This window comes from Hakea prostrata, chromosome 1 (assembly GCF_041222555.1).
Source record: "Hakea prostrata isolate BN-2017 chromosome 1, UWA_Hpros_2, whole genome shotgun sequence".
Classification (NCBI taxonomy): domain Eukaryota; kingdom Viridiplantae; phylum Streptophyta; class Magnoliopsida; order Proteales; family Proteaceae; genus Hakea; species Hakea prostrata.
The window spans coordinates 74,437,876-74,457,538 of record NC_142600.1 but is presented as its reverse complement, the minus strand read 5'-3'; the positions used below and the strand labels follow the sequence as shown (position 1 = coordinate 74,457,538).

General features: G+C 37.7%; 1 protein-coding gene across 2 annotated transcripts in view; it reads right to left on the bottom strand.

The window, feature by feature from the left end:
- Positions 1-19,663, bottom strand: part of LOC149030021 (transcription factor jumonji (jmjC) domain-containing protein) — a 130,127-nt gene that overhangs the window by 75,874 nt on the left and 34,590 nt on the right. Inside the window, exons 4-11 of one of the 2 annotated variants that reach the window (XM_089142343.1) lie at positions 17,750-17,807; positions 17,507-17,643; positions 16,857-17,018; positions 16,689-16,775; positions 9,775-9,957; positions 731-883; positions 456-644; positions 296-367 (exon numbers count right to left, since the gene is read on the bottom strand). In XM_089142343.1, the coding sequence (XP_088998469.1) occupies positions 296-367; positions 456-644; positions 731-883; positions 9,775-9,957; positions 16,689-16,775; positions 16,857-17,018; positions 17,507-17,643; positions 17,750-17,807 (1,041 nt within the window). The remainder of the gene's footprint in view (positions 1-295; positions 368-455; positions 645-730; positions 884-9,774; positions 9,958-16,688; positions 16,776-16,856; positions 17,019-17,506; positions 17,644-17,749; positions 17,808-19,663) is intronic. The other variant, XM_089142344.1, reaches the window with a different exon arrangement.

Genomic DNA, 19,663 nt, shown 5'->3' with positions numbered 1-19,663 from the left:
GAAGATATAGAAACTTAAATGAGACTTACCACAAAAAAGAGAGGGGGGGATGAATAAGAGAAAGCACGAAAATGAATGGAATATGATTATCAATGGTCCAAACATCAGACAGATTTCATAAACAGAAGAGTTAGAATTGTTACATAAACATATGAATGCAATTTGTTATCTGTTCACTAAAGAAATTGATTACTGTCATCAAGTACCAGAACACTTGGGGTTCTGATTTCTGAATAAATCAGCCAACCCAGAAAAGAAATGACATCAAAATATAAATCATAATTAATTTACTTACAGAGATATGTGAAAATATTGAAAGAGCTTCTTCCATTTCTTCTCGTAAAATCATTGCATCTTCTGCATAAGCCTGTTCATAATGAATGAAAACCACTGTTGAACTGCAAATGTGTGCAGATGAAGTTCAAACACAAGAATATGTACCCAAACTTCCTGACCTTCAACTTAGGATGATTGGGCTCAATACAAGGCACAGGGTTAACCTTCAACAGAATCTCCACATCTCTCAACGACACCTTCATATTACTATTGCTATCACCTGACCATGCTTCGATCTTAGAAAGACAATCTCTTACTCCTTCAGCCCACTTCTGCGCTTCAACCAAATCCATTGCCATGTCCCTAACCTGCATGTCCAGTAGTTCAAGCGTTGCATAGATAGTATGCTTTCCTCACGAAGATATTCATAATAGATAACCAATTTATACTATACCGGATCCATTTCCGGACCACCCCAAAGAAACTGCTCAGCTTTCTTTAGTGCATTTATATAAGCAGCACTTGAAAATGGTGTTTGCAATATCTTGTATGAACTCAGAATCCATTCTTCAGCAAGTTGGGCCTGAGTGGCAAGTCCACCTTTCACCTTCCAAAGAAAGAAAGAAAAATTAGGAATCAACCATATTCAAGTTAGTGAACTTTCCAGTTACCATAGCAACATTGCCAAATATGACCAAAACAGTACTTCTCTACATACTTCAGAATTGAAGCAGACATGAATTTAAGAAGAAAAAGATAAGGGCAAATTGTTAGGTTTATCCTAGGCAATATATGGGCTTGGATTAATTATTGGGGTTAATAATTGATGGAGGTCTCAACACATCGGGCCGTTGCACTGCCATTAGGTTTAAGATGGGCCAAACCGGTCCATTGTGGAAGTGGACTAGGGTTTGGGATTGCTATTATAAATAGCTTTGATGGGGTCCCTCCAATCTCTCAAGTTCTTTTGTTCTCTTCTCTCTCCACAAGAAAAAGGTACGGTTAAAAGATGAGGAGATTGGAGAAGGCTTCGTCACTCTGCAGATTTCACATTCAAGATTTGGATTAATCTTCTTCAACATACGTCTGGTGTAAGGTATATCCAATACTTTCTAAATATCATATCGTATTCTAGTTCTTGCATGGTTTTATTATTGACTACGGTTTTGATAAAACCCTAGAAGTTCTAACAATTGGCATCGGGGCCTTTCCTGCTAAACTAGAATCGATTGTTCGTTTTAATCATAATTTTTATAGATCATATTATATGGTTTAAAGGGATTTTTTTTTTTTTTCTTTTGGGAGAAAGGAGATATCCAATTATGTTGATTTGATTTTGGATTGGATCCAATGAGAGGATCCAGGGTTTAATTCAAACCCTAAATTATGTTGATTTGATTTTGGATTTGATCCAATGAGAGGATCCAGGGTTTAATTGAAACCCTAAATTATATTGATTTGATTTTGGATTGGATCCAATGGGAGGATCAGGGTTTAATTGAAACCCTAAATCATTAAGGAACTAGATTCTGTTAATTTGATTTTCCATTGGGATCCAAATGGGCGGATCGTAATAATTTGTGTGAATTGTTAATCCATTAATTTTTTTTATTATCATGTTTGTTGGTTCTTTCATGAAGTTTTTCTTTTGGGATGATGAGATCATGAATCTTGTCATGTGTGGGTGTTTTGGGTTCATTTTTGGAGAAAACAATTTTTTCCTTCGTCCAGAAGGAGCGCCGTGTCATACGAAGCGGAAGTCCGTCTGGCCTCAGTTGAACCCCACCCCGTCTGGTCAAAACAGACCAGACGGACGTCCTTTCCGAAAAAAATAATAATAATAATAAAAGAGAAAGAAAGAAAGAAAGAAGAAAAGGAGAAAAGGAAGAAAGAAAAAGAAAAAGAAAATAAAGTTTTAATTTTGTAACTAACCCTTAGCTAGTTGTGCTTTATATTAATATATTGTGCATATTTTTGCTTTTCGACTACAAATTTTGGATAGAGATAATAAGAGGAGGAATGTAATCCACCAAAGTGGCATCTCCTCATCTTCTTATTGTCTGCCATAGTAGTCAAAGTTTGGTGACATTTGCCCAAAGGTGATGTCATCTAAGTAATATTGATATATGCACTCAATTGGGAATGAATAACAATTTAAGGAATTCCATTTACCCAAAGGTAATGAGATTTTCGAGGATTATTGTTGCATTCAATTTTTTTAAAGGTGGGTTAATACATTATGATGTTTTGGGAAGCATAATTTAGAAGTTTCTTATCACCCAAAGGTGAAAGGAATTTTCGAAAATTATTGTTGTCCTGCAGTATTTGCAAGTTACATGTGAGACCTTATATATTTTAGCCCAAAAGTTGAAATATTACTTGGTTGGCTCATGTTGGCTAAGGTTTCTGCCTTTAGCATGTTTGGTATGGTGTGATTTTCATAAGTTTCTTATCACCCAAGGGTGAAGGAATTTTAGAAAGTCATTGTTGTCCTGCGGTATTTGCAAGATTACATGTGAGGCCTTGTATATTTTAACCCAAGGTTGAAATATTACTTGGTCGGTTCATGTTGGCTAAAGTTGTCTTTAGCATGTTTGGTATGGTGTGATTCTCATACATGTATATCTGAAAGTGACGAGTGATTCTCATAATATATGATCATGATATAATTGTTTGAATGTCTGCTCTCACTTATGTTGCTCTTTTGAACTTTTGTTCTCCCCTTAAGATGTCTGCTCAAGCTAATGCTTTGGCTTCCATCCCTACTCTCTCCTAGGAAAATTATAAAAGATGGGTAGATGAAATAAATGCTATACTTGGATTGCTTGATTATGATGTGGCTCTTAAAGAGCCAAAGCTCACTGATCTTTCCGCTGCAAGTACACATGAGGAGAAGCTAAAGCATAAAGAATGGGTGACAGCCAATAAGAAAAGTTTAATTATAATGAAAAAGTCCATCCTTGAGTCCATGCGTGACAGTGTAGAGATGAAGGACACTACAATAGAATATCTTGCAAAGATAAAAGTAGTGTTTGAGTTATGACAAAAAGGGTGAGAAAGGAGAACTAATGTCCAAGCTGACTTCATCTACATTTGATGGTACGGGAAGTATTAGAGAATATCTTCTAGAGAAGTCTTCTACTGCAAATAAATTAAAAGATCTTGGGACAATGATCGATGATGAATTTCTAGTTCATCTAGCTACCAAATCTCTTCCAGAGTCATATGCTATACTAAGAACTTCACTCAATGCGCAGACAAAAGGAAGGACCATGAAAGACCTTATTTCCATATGTGCTCAATAAGAAAGCGACAAAAAAAGGACAAGAATCGAGACTATAAATCTGATTAAAGACAACAAAACATCTGCTAGTGAGTTTCATAAGAACAAACAATTTTCTTCCAAGAAAGATAAGTATCATCCTTATAACAAGGAAAAAAAGAACCATGATGATATTACGTGTTACTGGTGTGATCAAAAGGGACATTTTAAGAGAGACTGTAATGCACGTAAATCTTGGCTTGAGAAGAAAAACTCAAAGGATGGGAAAAAAGAGTAATACAGGGGATGAAGCCTTTTATCTCTTCGTAGTTCTTATATTTTGATGATTGAACTTTTACACTCACATCACTCTTATTTGGTAGTTTGATTGATCTTATGATCTGTTCTTGATTAAATTTATGATTGTTTAGTGGGAGAACTCAATAGGAGTTAATGAATTTATATTGATGATACATATATTGAATATTTTGATGCATGCATGCATTTAATTGTGCTTCGTTATTTTGATGTTTTGGAAATGGTAATTTTACCATTGTCCAAGTGTAGCTTTAGTCATAATTGACGGATTGACTATTGACCATGGCCTTGGGCCTAAATGTGTGTTGGCCTTGAATGTGACGGTGTTCAAGGCAACCTATGAATATGACGATATTCAGGGGTATGAGTCGTATGATGAAGGATCAACAAGGAATAATGTCATTTATGTGATCCTAATTGTTGAATATTCCTTGTTCATCTCATTGCAGTTTAGTTAGTACGTAAACTTTTGTTGTGACTGATAGAAAGAAATATGTCGTATGATGAGACATATATTCTACTATTGTCCGACATTAGTGAACTTGTTAACTGGATCAAGGATTAATGGCAGATTTTTATGATTGAGATTCCATGGCCACATCAATTTATCGTAACAGAGTAATTAATCTAGCCCAAGTGGGAGATTGTTAGGTTTATCCTAGGCAATATATGGGCTTGGATTAATTACTGGGGTTAATAATTGATGAGGTCTCAACTCTCAACACATCGGGCCGATGCACTGCCATTAGGTTTGAGATGGGCCAAACCAGTCCATTGTGGAAGTGGACTAGGGTTTGGGATTGCTATTATAAATAGCTTTGATGGGGTCCCTCCAATCTCTCAAGTTCTTTTGTTCTCTTCTCTCTCCATAAAAAAGAGTTACGGTAGAAAAGATGAGGAGATTGGAGAAGGTTTCGTCACTCTGCAGATTTGGCATTCAAGATTTGGATTAATCTTCTTCAACATACGTCTAGTGTAAGGTATGTCCAATACTTTCTAAATATCATATCGTAATATAGTTCTTGCATGGTTTTATTATTGACTAGGGTTTTGAGGAAAACCCTAGAAGTTCTAACACAAATTACATATAAACCCCCCCCTTCAATCAATTACGTCTACTACCCCTAGAAAAAATAATTACAAATGCCCCCTGCTATTAAGTGTTGGGGTTAAATGATGATGTCATCGATTAACAAATATATTAAATACCTATTTTTCCCTTCATTCTTATGTGCCCATTAAAGGGCAAATTACATATATAAACCCCTTGAATTTTGAATCAATTACATCTACTACCACTGGAAGAAAGAAAAAAAAATCAATTACAAATGCCCCTTTGTTGTTAAGTGTTGAGGTTAAATGATAATGTATTACACTAACCTATAATGTATTAAACTAACCTAAAGGAAGTAGTACAAGACTCCCGAAAACATAGTAAACTGAGAAATTTCAGGGGTAGTAGATACAATTGACTCGAAATCTAGGTGGCCTATATGTAATTTCCCCTTTAAAAAGCACTAGAAGAAAGAAGGGTAAAATGGGTATTTAATTTATTTGTTAATCGTAACTTCTCAGGTACCTCTATCTGTGACCGAATAGGCAGGCTTGTTTTTTGTGCTTCAGTCCACCATCTGTGGTGGGAGCGAAACCTTCGGCGTTGGACTTCTAAATCCCGATCCATAGATGCTATTTGGAATGCTATTTATTTTGATGTATCGGGGGGGGGGGGGGGGGGGCCCCCCCCCCCCCCCCCCCCCCCCCCCCCCTCCGCGCCATCTCGGATATCCCCCCCCAAATCTCAGCTTTCCCCTCCCTGGAACTCTCATTTTTTACCAAATTTTTTGTAGATTTCAGCCAAAGTTTCACTTGCACTACTCTAGCACATCTACAACATCAAAGAAAGCTCAATCATCCTCTCTTGTCTTATGAACTCCGTTAATGACTTATATAAAACTTCTAACGGTTGTATACTTTTATCATTCTATTCTCGAAAGTTAAGATTGTAATACTCATATGAATGTTATCTTGATGACATTGAAGTTATTTAATGTATTTGATACACATGATTTTCATTTATATGCCTTAGGTTTATATTACTGTTATATAACCTTGCATTCTCTAATCCTATAGCATTAATGGTTTTATATTATATGTTATATAACATTGCATTCTCTAATCATACGGTTTCCAATATGGGTAGACTTAGAAATCATACTTGGGGGGGGGGGGGGGGGTGTTTTCTCCAAATCCAACGGGGGGCGGGGGGGGGCGGGAAGGCCGCAGACTGGCCCCGGGCCCGCCCCCGGCCCCCCCGGGGCCCGGGGGGGGGGGGGCGGGGGCCCCCCCCCGCGGCCCCCCCCGGCGCGCCCCGCCGGGGGGGGGGGGGGGGGTGGTTGTTCTGGGGCGCGGGGCCCCGCCCCGCCCGCGCCCCCCCCCCCCCCCCCCCCCCCCCCCCCCCCCCCCCCCCCCCCCCCCCCCGCCCCCCCCCCCCCCCCCCCCCCCCTTTTTTTTTCCCCCGGCCCCCCCCCCCAAATCCATTCTCCCCCTTGATCCTTGACCTTTGGATCTTTTTGTATTGTTCTCATCTTTTAATTGATTAATTATTCATCCAAAAAAAAATTTATTTGTTAATCGAAGACATCATCATTTAACCCCCAACACTTAACAGCAGGGGGCCATTTGTAATTGATTTTTTTTTAGGGATAGTAGATTAATTAATTCAAAATCTAGAGGGTCTATATGTAATTTGCCCAAAAGATAAAGGAGGAACAAAAAATATGCCTACTTAAAATTATCAAAGTTACCATGTCTTCTGAATAGACCACTCCATAAAACAACAGTCAAGATGCCAACATTTTTTTCCCCCAAATAAGCTACAATATAGATCCAATCATAGTATCAAAGGAGTAGAAAACTCACAAGAGATGTGAGTCTCTAAAAAGGAGAAAAAAGTAGAGGAAAAATGGTAAATCAAGCAAAAGAAGCAACTGCATACAAGAAATTAGGTGAGAGATCCTTGAGATGGATGCTCCTCTTAAAAGTATCCTGTGAGTCCTTAATTCAAAGCTAACTAAAGCATGAGTTTCAAGAGCATTCTGAAAATGAACCAGCTTCAAAGAGCAAGTAAAGAATGGGTGCAGGACTTATGAGAAAAGCTATGGGTTCTATTATCGAGATTTAAGCAGGATTTGCAGCTTTCTTAGCTTCATAAGAGACAACAACAACTTGCACCAGGTGATGCAGAAGCATCCTTACTGTAATTCGTCAACTGCTTTCTTAGATAACCATAAGAAATAAGAAATAAAATAAAATAAAAAACATAGCACATTCATGAAGCCCCCCGCAAATGCAGCATCGAAGGAGGGCCATATATTGTATGCAGCGCCCTCCTGGGAAATAGGGTATTCACTGATTTTAGTCATCAATTTTTTTTGGGTAAATTATGGCTCCTGATTTTACTAAGGCTGTGAGCCCAAAATTATCATTCTAGCAAATACCATTTTTAGTATTAAAATACTGTTGTCTGTTGAGTATCATTGGGATTTCCAGTTTAGCTGGTAAATTAAGTTTCTGAGTACTAGTTAACATTGAATGATTGAAAGAGATTATTTTCAGTTTCCATTCATTTAAAAAATTTAAAAATTAAAAATAATAATAATAAATAAATAAGAGTTATTCCTCACAGAACAGGATTCCAAGGAAGATTAATATTGGGCCCAATAGGTATGACTGGAAATATTGTTTATGATTGGGAAAAATATGTGTCAACTATGACAGGCTCTCTCCATTGCTCTCTTCATTGATAATATAGGGAGGAATATTCTAGGATAGGATATAAAACAGGTCCTGCACAGGAGAAACAGATGACACCAAATTTTCTCCTAATGTGTCAATCACATATGCCACAGCACGTAGGCAGTTCAATGCCTATGTGACACCTTGACAACGATGGCATCAACTCTTGGATCTTGACATTGCTAGTGGTTATCTTCTTCTTGATATAGCCAGCAGGATTTGGAAGACAGCAAAGGACACTTATTCCAAGGAGAGAATGCTGCCCAAAGCTACAAGCTCTGTCAGAACTCAGACGATACATGCTACCAAGTAGCAAGAGTAATCTCTCTCTAATATTGTTATAAGCTACATGGCATGATGGATTTATGGGTGCTGCTGTTTCTGATGCTGATGCAACTGCAATCAGTAAGTCGGAAGGAGGTCTTGTATATTTCAATTTTATTGCCAGACTAAAGATAAGAGTATGGTCAGTCTCAGGCTCATGTCTTAAATCATGATCAGTTCCCAACTCCTGAACAGCTAAATGCTATTGTGCAGTCTGAAGAGAGCCACTGCACTACTATTATCCATCCTACTACCAAAATTTTCAAATTCATTAGCAGACATCTCCTAGGGGTTCTCTTGTAGTACTGGGGATCATTCCACTATTTATCCCCTAAAATGTCACTGGTGATGACTGATGACACACCTAAGACAGCTGTCAAAAGTTGCATGGAACTCCCACTAAAACCCAGCAAAGGCAAGGTTGTTCTTCTACACCTTTTACCAATCAGAAATCATATGAGGGCACCACAACAGACCAGCACTTCCCCAGGAGAAATTTCAGCATCTATATCATTTCATAAACCGAGTACACCACCTCCTTTTCGGCATCTTCTGTGGCCTCTACTATCTCGGTGCCGGGAATCTCTGCTTCATCTACTTCAAACCCATCATGTTTCACCTTTTAGCGGCCAGCGTGCCTCAATCATGCCCACGGTCATTGACTCAGAAGGCACTGACAATATGACAGGTTCTCACCCCCCCCCCTTCAATTTGTTCAATATTATACTTTCTTTAGTTTCTCAGAAATGTAACATTTGATATACTCTTTCTACCTTGCATGTTCCAAATTTTTTTTACCAATTCATTGTCCATTAGTAGCATGAGTGCATGACTCTTGATTTACAATGCATCATGAATTTTCCCTTTACTATTGTGTTCTCTAAGACTGAAAACAGGCTGTACAGTTCACAGCGGTAAGGTGGATGAGGGGCGGCAGCTCTTCATCAATTCTTTCCACTTTGGTTCCTAATTCTAACTCATCCACTTGTGTCTTGAACGCAGGCTGTACAGTTCACAGCAGTAAGGTGGATGGGGGAGGCAGCTCTTCATCAATTCTTTCCACTTTGGTTCCTAATTCTAACTCATCCACTCAAGTCCTGGACAAAACTACGAAAAATGGAATAGATGTCTGGCCACCACATCTTCAAGTCCTGTCTACCTTATTTCCCAGTTTAGTGAAAAATTAGAAGCTGTAATGCAAACAATTTCTCCAGGCATCCAAGGCACCCTGCCTAGGCGACCAAAGTGCCCAGGTAGAACAGATGATGCAGCCTCAATCAGTCAATCACATGAGGGCTGATCTTCTAAGATCACTAAGGCAGGAAAGTTTCCAGGTCCAAATTGGTGATATGGTTATGGCCTAAAGGATGGCCTCTGAGACGGATCCCTATGATTGTGACCCAATAAGTTCCAAATTACCCTGATGTGGGGTACTTTTGGATAAATTTATAGGAATTAGGATAAGGGGTAAATATGCGGTGAATGATAGATAATTTCCTTCAGATAACTTATGTAGCCTTAATGATGTGGAAATGAGATGAAACTTGGATTGAGTCTAGAGCTGGCTGTCTAGGTCTTGCTACCAAGTTTCATTAGTTTTAGATGCTAGAACACAAAGTTATGAAGGATCTTGGTTTCAGAGGGAAATAAAGTATCTATTAAAGAAAAGGACAGATTCATTTCATTATATTCAGAGTTGAAACTGAATATGTTACGAGAACCCAAGGGAAAGGAACAATATAAGAAAAGAAAAAAATAGTAAAAATTGGCTAAAAGTTGCAGCACAGAGAAAAGGGTACTTTTTTTCTCATAGCAGATGACTCTTTCGAATTTGCAAACTGCCTCCGTGGACTTCTACTTCGGGGTGTGAGCTGAAGATTACGTCCATCCATCATATGCACCAAGTCATTTAATTCAGAAAGTGTGTGGCGATAAAGAAGACAATGTTTACTGGGACTACACTCACAGAGATGACCCCAATGCTGCAAGAGAAACAAATAAGTGGATTTGAGAATGATGTGTTGCAAAAACATTATATCTAATAACTAACCACGGATGACATTGTCTTTAAAAACCTAAAACAACCAATATCTACAGCAGATCATTCATAAGGACAACGGAGAAACTACACTGGAGCTGATCAAGGTGCAAAAACAATGATTTAATAAGTGTCATCGTCTTCAATTGAACAATTAAATTTACAAAATGAAAAAAAGCAAAGCAAGAAACAAGAAGACAAGCTCAATAAAAACCACAGAGCGATCTTGATAGCATTGATGCATACCAAAAAAGGTTTAACCAAAACACAACCCTTCTAGCCAACAAAGCCTCATGAAATTATGTATTTTGGTCGCTGTTTGGGTCCCCCATTAAATGGATTAAAATGAAGTATTTTAGTTTTGCATTGCACCGGTATTTTGCATAGACTACTAGGTCGAAACCAACGAGACTTTGCCAAATTTACCAGTTTTGACAAACTAAACTAGCTGCATCTTAGCACAATGCAGGATTTTGACCAGAATTATGGCATGTAAGCCCCGTGACTTTCACAATCGTCAAGGTGCCCAGGAGATGGGCCCATTCACCTTGCTATTTTTACCTTCTGCAGTGATTTGGATGCCCTAGGCACCCTGATGTGAACCAAGTTCTAGGTATAGTTTCTGGAATAATGCCCTAGAATCAAGCTCACTCCAGGATCCTCTCCCTTGAGAATCAGCATTCTATTAGGGCAGAAAATACCCACAGTGGATGATGGGTTTAGGGCTGGTAAGGGTTGGGCTAGAGTCTGGTAGGATTCAACCAGGCTTAGGGTTGAAAGACTTTTAAAGCTTGAAACCTTGCTGTAACTGGGATTTCAGAACTGCATTTTATGGTTTAAGGTCTAAATTCTAGTTTTGGTAAGGTTTTCAAGGATTGTAGGGTTAATTGGACAGATTCTAGGGTTCAGCTAGGCTGGGGTTTAAACTGTTGTTATTATTTGTAATTTCAGATTTGATCCGAAGGGGTTAGGTTTCAATTTTAGGTCTCCAATTTGGATTAGGATTCTAGAGTTGTCGACTAGGGTTAGGGTTCGAAGGGGGAGGTAGAGAAAGTCTAGGAGAAGGTAATCCTAAAAGGGTTTAGAGTCTGGCTAAGGGATTAGGGAGTTATACGTGTTTTAGTAAAACAAGGTTTTAGGGTTTCCAGAGGTTGAAGATGAATTGCAGAAAATTACAAAACCTAAGGGAAGAAGGTTTAATGAGGAAAGTAAAACTAGGAATTCAGGGGAGGGTGCAATCCTATAGGGGAAGGGAGGCTAAGAAAGGGGTACGGAATCTAGGGTTTTGATGGGAGGGAGGCTGCTGCTACTGAAGGTAAGAAGGGGAAAAGGGGAAGGGTTGTGCGGGGCATGCAAGGTGAAGAAGAGGGGCTGGGTTGGGGCTGGGGTGTATTGTAGTTACTTGCGGAAGGAGCTGCTGGGGTTGAAGAAGCTCAATGAAATAGAAGACGAACTGCAGAATTAACACTCTTGAAATTGCAGCAAGCCCCCTCCAGGAGCCAGCGATTTCTCTAACTTGCCTTCAATTTTATTAACTCAAATCAACTTACTGATTACGGAGGATGAAGGCAGGCTTATTTACAGCCTCAAAAAAGGAAAGACACTAGGACTCAACTTAGGAAACCATCTTGGATTCTAACTTGCAATCCAAGTCAAATTTAAGCTCCTACTTAACTAAAGACTCTTACTTGCACAACAACCGTATCATATCTCACTCTAGAAGGATCCAAATTGGAAACTAAGACTAGATATGAAATCCCTACAAGAAGTAGACTGAAACTAGGGGACTTCTTTACAACTTACGAATTAAGCACTAACAAGGATTCTTCAATAACTTGCTGCCCCAAGAAATTATTTACACCACCGTGACCATGGTTTAAAGTATCTATCAACACAATAGGTACGAACCAATCTATCAGTCACTACAAAGACAACAAACACCAATGTGATTCTTTATATTCTTAAGATGACAATTGTCAGATTGTATCAAATGTACCGGCCAGCACTAACAAGGAATCCTTTACATCTTAGAAGTAGACTGAAACTAGGGGAACTTACGAATCCAACACTAACAAGGACTCTTCAGTAACTTACAAAATAATGACTTAATTTATAAAAGTTTATTTAGGGTCCTACAAACATGCTGGGCCCAATGATCCCATAACTAAGACTCATAAATTATACAAAAATGACCAAAATACCCCTGGTATGATAAGGGTCCTTAGGGCTTGGGGAACTGACCATAGGCCCAATGCTGCCCCTGGAAATGATTTTCACCACCGTGACCATGGTTTAAAGTATCTATCAATACAATATGTATTGTTATCGGTCACTACAAATACAATAAACACCAATGTGTTTCTTTATATTCTTAAAATGACAATTGTTAGATTGTATCAAAACGTACCGGCCAATATGAGCGATACGACACATTATGACAAATACATCCCGATGGCATTGATACATTCAGTATAAGGTTCAACAGCTGCACCAATACATGTCTCAATATATATCAGCCGATACATCTCAATACATACCGACACTACTAATAGATTCCATAAAAACCAATTGTCACTCATCTGACCAAAACAATTCCTATTCTAATGGGAAAATGAAGGAAAACCCTCAAAAAAGAATCTAAAATCTTCCATTAAATCTTGGTTTTTCAGACTATCGAACTAAAAACCTAATCAAGGAGCTCTAGAACAACACCAAATACTTCACATGGCCATAAACTATCACCACATGTAAGAAACCCTTTTATAACAATATCAATTCAATGGAATGGTAAGGTTATAGATTATTCTTCATCTTTGTGTTTATGCATGACGCTTGTCATATATAATCTATCTATATTGTTTTTTGTTCAGAAAGAGTATTTCCATGTGCATTTTGATCACTTCTATGCGTTTTATTGCTTTCATACATTACATTTTGTTACCATTCGATACGTATCTACAATTTGTACGATACATCTATTAAAAACACCCGATCCTACTGATACTTTAAACCTTTGTCGTGACAACTAGGATCAATCCTGACTTTCATTTTGATACTACCAAAAAGGGGGGAGGAGAAAGGTAAAAGAATTAAGGAATAAAAAGGAAGAGTCACAAAAAAACAAGGCAAAATCGCAAAAGATCTTCTCATACTAGAAAACCACTTTGTTACTACGGCCTATAGAATGATACCTTGAAACCTATGAATGTTCAAGCATGATCATGAAAGCAATCTCTCAATAAGAATCCATGATATCTGTATCCCTGTTTGGTAATGTTTCTATTCTCTAAACGTTTCTATTCTCTAGGTGTGACATTAAATTGGAATTATGTTATGTATTCTACATGGTGGAGAGGTACTTGTAACCTTGAGCAATTTTGAATTTCTTTCCTTTCAATCATTCACCCATCAGTTACAAATTATTCCCTTGAGGTGTGGTGTAATAACATTTTCACCTATCAAACTATTAAAATTACATTTACCACCCATTTTTCTCAATACTGGCACCCAAGTGGTTAGAATCATAACTTTGTTGACCAAAATGATGAAGATAAAATTATTTTATTAAAAGTAGTGTTTTTCATTAAAGAAAAAAACCCGCTTAATGTCCTTCTCCCCCTCACTCTCCTCTCCCTCTCCTTGACCTCAGCCCCAAACTAACATTAATAAAAACAAATATTTTTACCCAATTACTTTTATGGTCTAGCTTAGCATTAAGCGCATTTTGGTCAACAAAGTTATAATTCAAATAGCTTGGGCCTAACTATTAATTATTTTGGAAAACATGGGTGACACATGTCATTCTAAATCCTTAAAGTTCAACAGCAGAAAATGTAATTACACCATACCTCAGGGGAGATGCATGTAAATCCAGTGAGGCGATAATGCTGCTAAGCCTAATCCCATCCACCCAGATCCTCAAAGCCTATACCACCGATACCACCACCAAAATCACAACCATAGCGTACATCTCTATACCTCCATATATATTAAAAAATGGATTTGCAATCTATAATAAAAACTTTAGGAATAACCTCATCTCAGTAACAACCATGATATGAAGTTTCAGCAAATTGCATTGTTTCAATAAAGGGCGACACGACATGAAGGGGCGAAACGAGTTTTACAATAAGTTGCTAATATATCAGCTAGAAATTCACACAAATCTCTCAAAAAATTGCGATATATTGATGATAATTTTGATTTTATAAGGAAGTTTCAGGGAAAATTTAACCCTGTTTTGGCGAATTTTGCTTTGACTTTTCTGCATTTTCCATCTACAATTGATTGCCTCCTATACCAAAGATGTGATTGAAATGCATAAGGTAAGATTGATTGACAGGCAGCAACACCCCCAAAGATGTGACTGTAATGCATAAGGTAAGATTGATTGACCGCAACACCCCCAAAGATGTGATTGAAATGCATAAGATAAGGTTGACTGATTGAAATACATAAGATAAGGTAAGGTTTAATTGACCTATAACTAAAAACCAAATTACAATTAAAATGCATAAGGTACGGTTGATTGAAATGCATCATTGGAAACCAAATCATAAGGTAAGGTTGATTGAAATGCATCATTGAAAACCAAATCATAAGGTAATGTTGATTGAAATTATAATTGGAAACCAAAGATATGATTGAAATTATAAGATAAGGTTGATTGACCAGCAATTATAAGGTAAGGTTGATTGAAATTATAAGGTACAGCTGATAAGGTTGATTGAAATTATAAGGCAATGTTGATTGGAATTATAATTGGAAACCAAATCATAAAGTAAGGTTGATTGAAATGTAAGGTTGATTGAAATACTAAGGTAAGATTGATAAGGTTGATTGAAATACTAAGGTAAGATTGATAAGGTTGATTGAAATACTAAGGTAAGATTGATAAGGTTGATTGAAATTATAAGGTAAGGTTGATTACCTCTGTCACAACCCCAGTTTTCACAAGCTTGATGGGACACACATTACAGACACCCAACCAGGGCACGTGATAGTTCCCTTCAGTATCAACCTGTTTATAGCCACTAAAAACAATGCTAAACTAACATTTCCAAAGACTAAGACAGATAACCTGTTTGACAGTTTGACTCATAAACATATGTATACAGTCTAAATTATAATTGAAAACCAAATCATAACGTAAGATTGATTGAAATGCATAAAGTAAAGCTGATTGACCTATAATTGTATTAGGCCAAAATACCCCCCAAAACTGGGGGCAAAATTTGACTGAAACCCCCACAAAAATGTCGGCAATATTTCAGACCTTGGTAGATTCCCCAAACAAAAATCCTACTTCTAACCTTAAGAGGAAAATGAAGGAAATGAAACAGCACTGAAGGGTCTGAAGTCAAGATTGAACCATAAATCTGCCCAACCCATGAAACCCAAGAAAGATGATCAAGAAAAGAGCTATAGTGGATGATTATCTAGAAACTAAAGGCACCCTAAGAACTCATCAAAAAGGTATTTACCATTTTCCATATCCATGATAATGACACCAGTCAATGTTGCAATCAAATTACGTGTGGAAGATGGGTCCCAATGAAAGAACATCAAGAATACACCAGACCTTCCATAAATAGGATCTCAACTGGACATATTTTTTTCCTTTTTTCTTTTCTCTTTTCTTTTCTTTTTTTTTTTTTTTTTTTTTTTTTTTTTTTTGGGGGTGAATTCTCAATTGGACCTACTGAACTGCTTTCTGTGCCAAATAAATATTTTGAGACTCATTTCATTTGGAAGCCCAACCCAATTTTTTCAATCGAGATTGATAGTACATTCACTAAATTACCCCTTCACTCAGACATTTATGAAGAATATTAGCAGCAGAAAAGTCAAAAAAAAAAGATGACAGTGCTTTCCAAGGCACTGTCAGGAATCAAGGAATAGAAAAGGTTCAACTTATTGTATCAAGAGTCCAAACCAGAGAATAAATCTCCATGATCCTTAACCAATAGTCTTCAAAAATTCTCAGGTAATGACTTGACCACGCTACTCAGGTAATATGGAAGAATCATGGTGGAAAAGGTTGATGACTTCTGTGGGGAAAGAGAAGAAAGAAGACTAGTCAGGTCAGTAGAATATACCACTATAACAGAGGAAATGGTGGTGGTGGTGGTGCAGAGTATGCGTGTGGCATATCCAGGTGAGGAGGGCAACAAGCCAATGAAGAGAGAGATTGGAAACACTTTAGTTCGATTTTTGTTCTTCAATAGTTTCTGGGGCAGTTTGTTCAGCAGAAACTAGAAAGACAAAATCAACTCCAGAATTGTCAAATGCATTTCCACTCAAAATATTCTTTTGGAACATGCAATCACGAGAATCATCTCAAAAGAACATCACCAAATGACTGCAAAATAGAGCTGTTGGAATGGAAGGATCCATGTAGCCAACCCAATTTAGCTGGGGTTCCCTCGTTCGTTTAAGTCACCAAAAAACATAACGCCATAAACTCCTTTACAGGAAATCCTTTTTCTTTCTCTTTTTCATTTTTTGGTGAGGATGGGGGGGTGGTTGAGGGTTTAAGATTCTTGGAAATGATTCCGCATAGAATCTTTTAACATTAGACTTCTGAAGGAAAACGACCATAAATGCAGGAAAATTTTATCTTTTATAAGGAAATTAGCAAATAATGTTACCAAAGCAATCGCCGATTTCACATACCTCTAGACACACAAAAGTAGATGGTCTACAGCTGCAAACTACTGCCGAAAGATACAAGTACTGCTGGCATATTATGCATGTAGGATCCTACAAAAGTTACCCGAAAATCATATCCAGGTCATTGACTTAGTACAGAGCCACAGGCAACAGCAGCAAGAACATAATTACCTCTTCAGTACCCACAAATTCAGGATTCTTCTTTGGAGAAATAGGAGACGAGTTGACAATGCCACATCTCCAGAGTCGTTCTCTCCAAGTTTTCTCTTTGCTAAAAATTCTCAACAATTCTTTCTTTAAATAAGGTGATACTTTGCTATCACAACCATTCTGCTAAATTCATCAAAAATACAGCCATCAAAATGATGTGGCAAACAATTGGAAGAAGAAAAAAAAAAGGGAAAACAAGATCATTAGTCCTATAAAGAAATAAGAGGTAGCCTTCATTTACAATGAGATTAGAAGGGAAAACTAAATGCAGGATTTTACACCTACCAATCTGCAGCTGAATAAAAATAGTGTCCAAGAAATAACTATAGGGAAAATAAAATGAGCAAGTACTGATGCAAGCTACAGCTGCAAGTCAGTGATTCAACATTGACAGACTGCAAACAAGCTACAGATGAATACAGAAGATATAAAAGCAGCCAACCCCACCCTAAAAAACAAAACAACAATTTTTTGTACAGTCATCTCTTGCAGAGCATACTCAATGGAGATACTGTTAATAACTGTACATTCTTCTTATTTCTTTGATAAGTAATAACATTTCTACACATTCTTTTCAGCATTTCAGAACTTCACGGATTTTGGATCCAAACCTTGGCTACCACACAGACAAGCTCCTCATGAGATAAAACCGCAGCTTTGTGATACAACCGATACAGTTCTGCCCCAAGCCCACCATGAGGAAGCCAATCAGCAGGGGCAAAATTCACGGCCTCAGCACAGTTTAAGCCTGAAAGTGAAAAGATAAGGTGCTAAATGGAACCTTTAGGAGCTAGTTATCACTAAAAATAATGAAAAGCCCATAGAAAGCTGTGAAGACTGTTCAACAGGCTCACCAAAATTAAAACCACCATGGAAAGATCTGGGAAAAGTTATAACAAAGTTTCCTGGCTCCTGACATGGAAGAAAGCAGATACTTGAATTAATAAATTTCATTCAAGAAATCAAAGAAATCACTACCAAAGATTCATAGGAGAAAAGGAGTTACGAAACTCATAGAAGTAAATGGCCAGTTATATATGTATTAGACTGGACAAGTGAGCAGCTCACCGAAAATTAAAATATTACAAAAGAAGAAAACAGGATTAAGTACATCAGAGAAAGAGAGTACCAAACTAATTTTGGTCTAGTAGTACCATAGAAGTAGAAGCACCTAAGATATAAACCACATTAAACCAGAAGTTTTCGATGGTTCTCTACAATACAATAAAAGTACCATCCAGTCCTATTTAAAGTTTGATATTTATGAATTCATATACATAATCAAAACTAAAGCACGGCTCAAATTGGATATCCCTCTTAAATGGATAGTCAATCATGATTTTTGCATTACAATGAAAGATGAAAATGCAGAAATGATCTCAAACCAGTAAAGCCAGCAAGATTTCAATAGCAAGTTACAACAGGATCATTATAGGAACAAACCAGTATTAACTATTAAGAGCAGGATACTCTTAACCTTTTCCTTTTTAACATATGAAAGAAGAAATACATCAAGAGTGCATTTTTTCCTTTTTAGCATAACTGCAGGGGATATTTTAGGTATTAAATGGATTGTTTAAGGGCTCATCTGAAAATTGCAATAGTTGTTACATCAGGGATATACTGGTCCACTCATACCTAATAGTATTTCATTAACATAAATATATCCTGTATCCCTCGATGGAGTATTCAACCCAAACGTGAGCAAAATCCTTTTCTCTATACCCTTTTGTGAAGTATAAGGCCACCGATTGCTGACTTTTTTCTACTACAAACCCCCAGTTAGTAATAAATGAAGAATAGGATTTCCAATATTGGTGATGATTGCTTCCATTTTGGAAGTACTGGCATGGATGATGTTTACAAATTATACATTCAGGACGAAGCCCTACACTGCACAAGTAGAAGGTTAAAATTTTCAGGCTTTTCCGTAAACTTTTGCCTTGTGCAATTTTAGGGTTTCTCCCTTTCTGGTATCTGACTGTTGGAGGCTCTCTCCTACGGCTAGTTTGCAAAGGTTTGGAGCTGTTCTCAGTGGGGCCCTAAAGCAAAATGTGTTGGATCTGGTTGTGATTTCAGCACCGAGTTTCAAACCAGTCCTCAGGTTGAAGTTGAACCCAGGTGATGTAGCCTTAATTGCATGAGGGCAACTTATTCCAAGATCTATAGGGCAGGACTTAATTCCAGGGGATGTAACCCAGGGTCCGGGCCAGTTTTCAGGATCCTCTCTAATAGAACCAGCAGCAAATCGGGGTTTAACTTTGTAGTTTTAGGTCTGGTTTTAGTCAACTCTTGAAGGACAGCAACTAGTACACTCCAATACACCCTGTGGCTTAGGGTTCTAAGCTGGAATAGAGTTCACAAATTCTGTAATCAAGTATTATGTAGCAGACAGCAGCTTGTATTGCTCAAGTGTAACCTGCAGTTAGGTTTTGACATCCCTTGGGTCTAGGTTTAGGAGGTCTAGGGTTAAGAGGGAAGATAGGGTTTGGCCAGGCTGTAATGAGGCTGAAACTCGAGAGAATTAATTCTGTTTTATTGTTCTGTACTTTCAGAATTAATTCCTAATGCTAGGGTTCAAAACTAGGTTTCTTAGTTGGGTTAGGACTCTGGGTAAGGGTTATGGTTTGGAGGGGAGATAAAGAGGATGTGGGAGATGATTATCCTAAAAGGGTTTAGGGTTTGGTTGAGAGGTTTAGGAGTTATGAGTGCCTAAGAGAAACTAGGCTTCAGGTTTCTAGATCTAGAGATTGAAGATGACTTGCAGA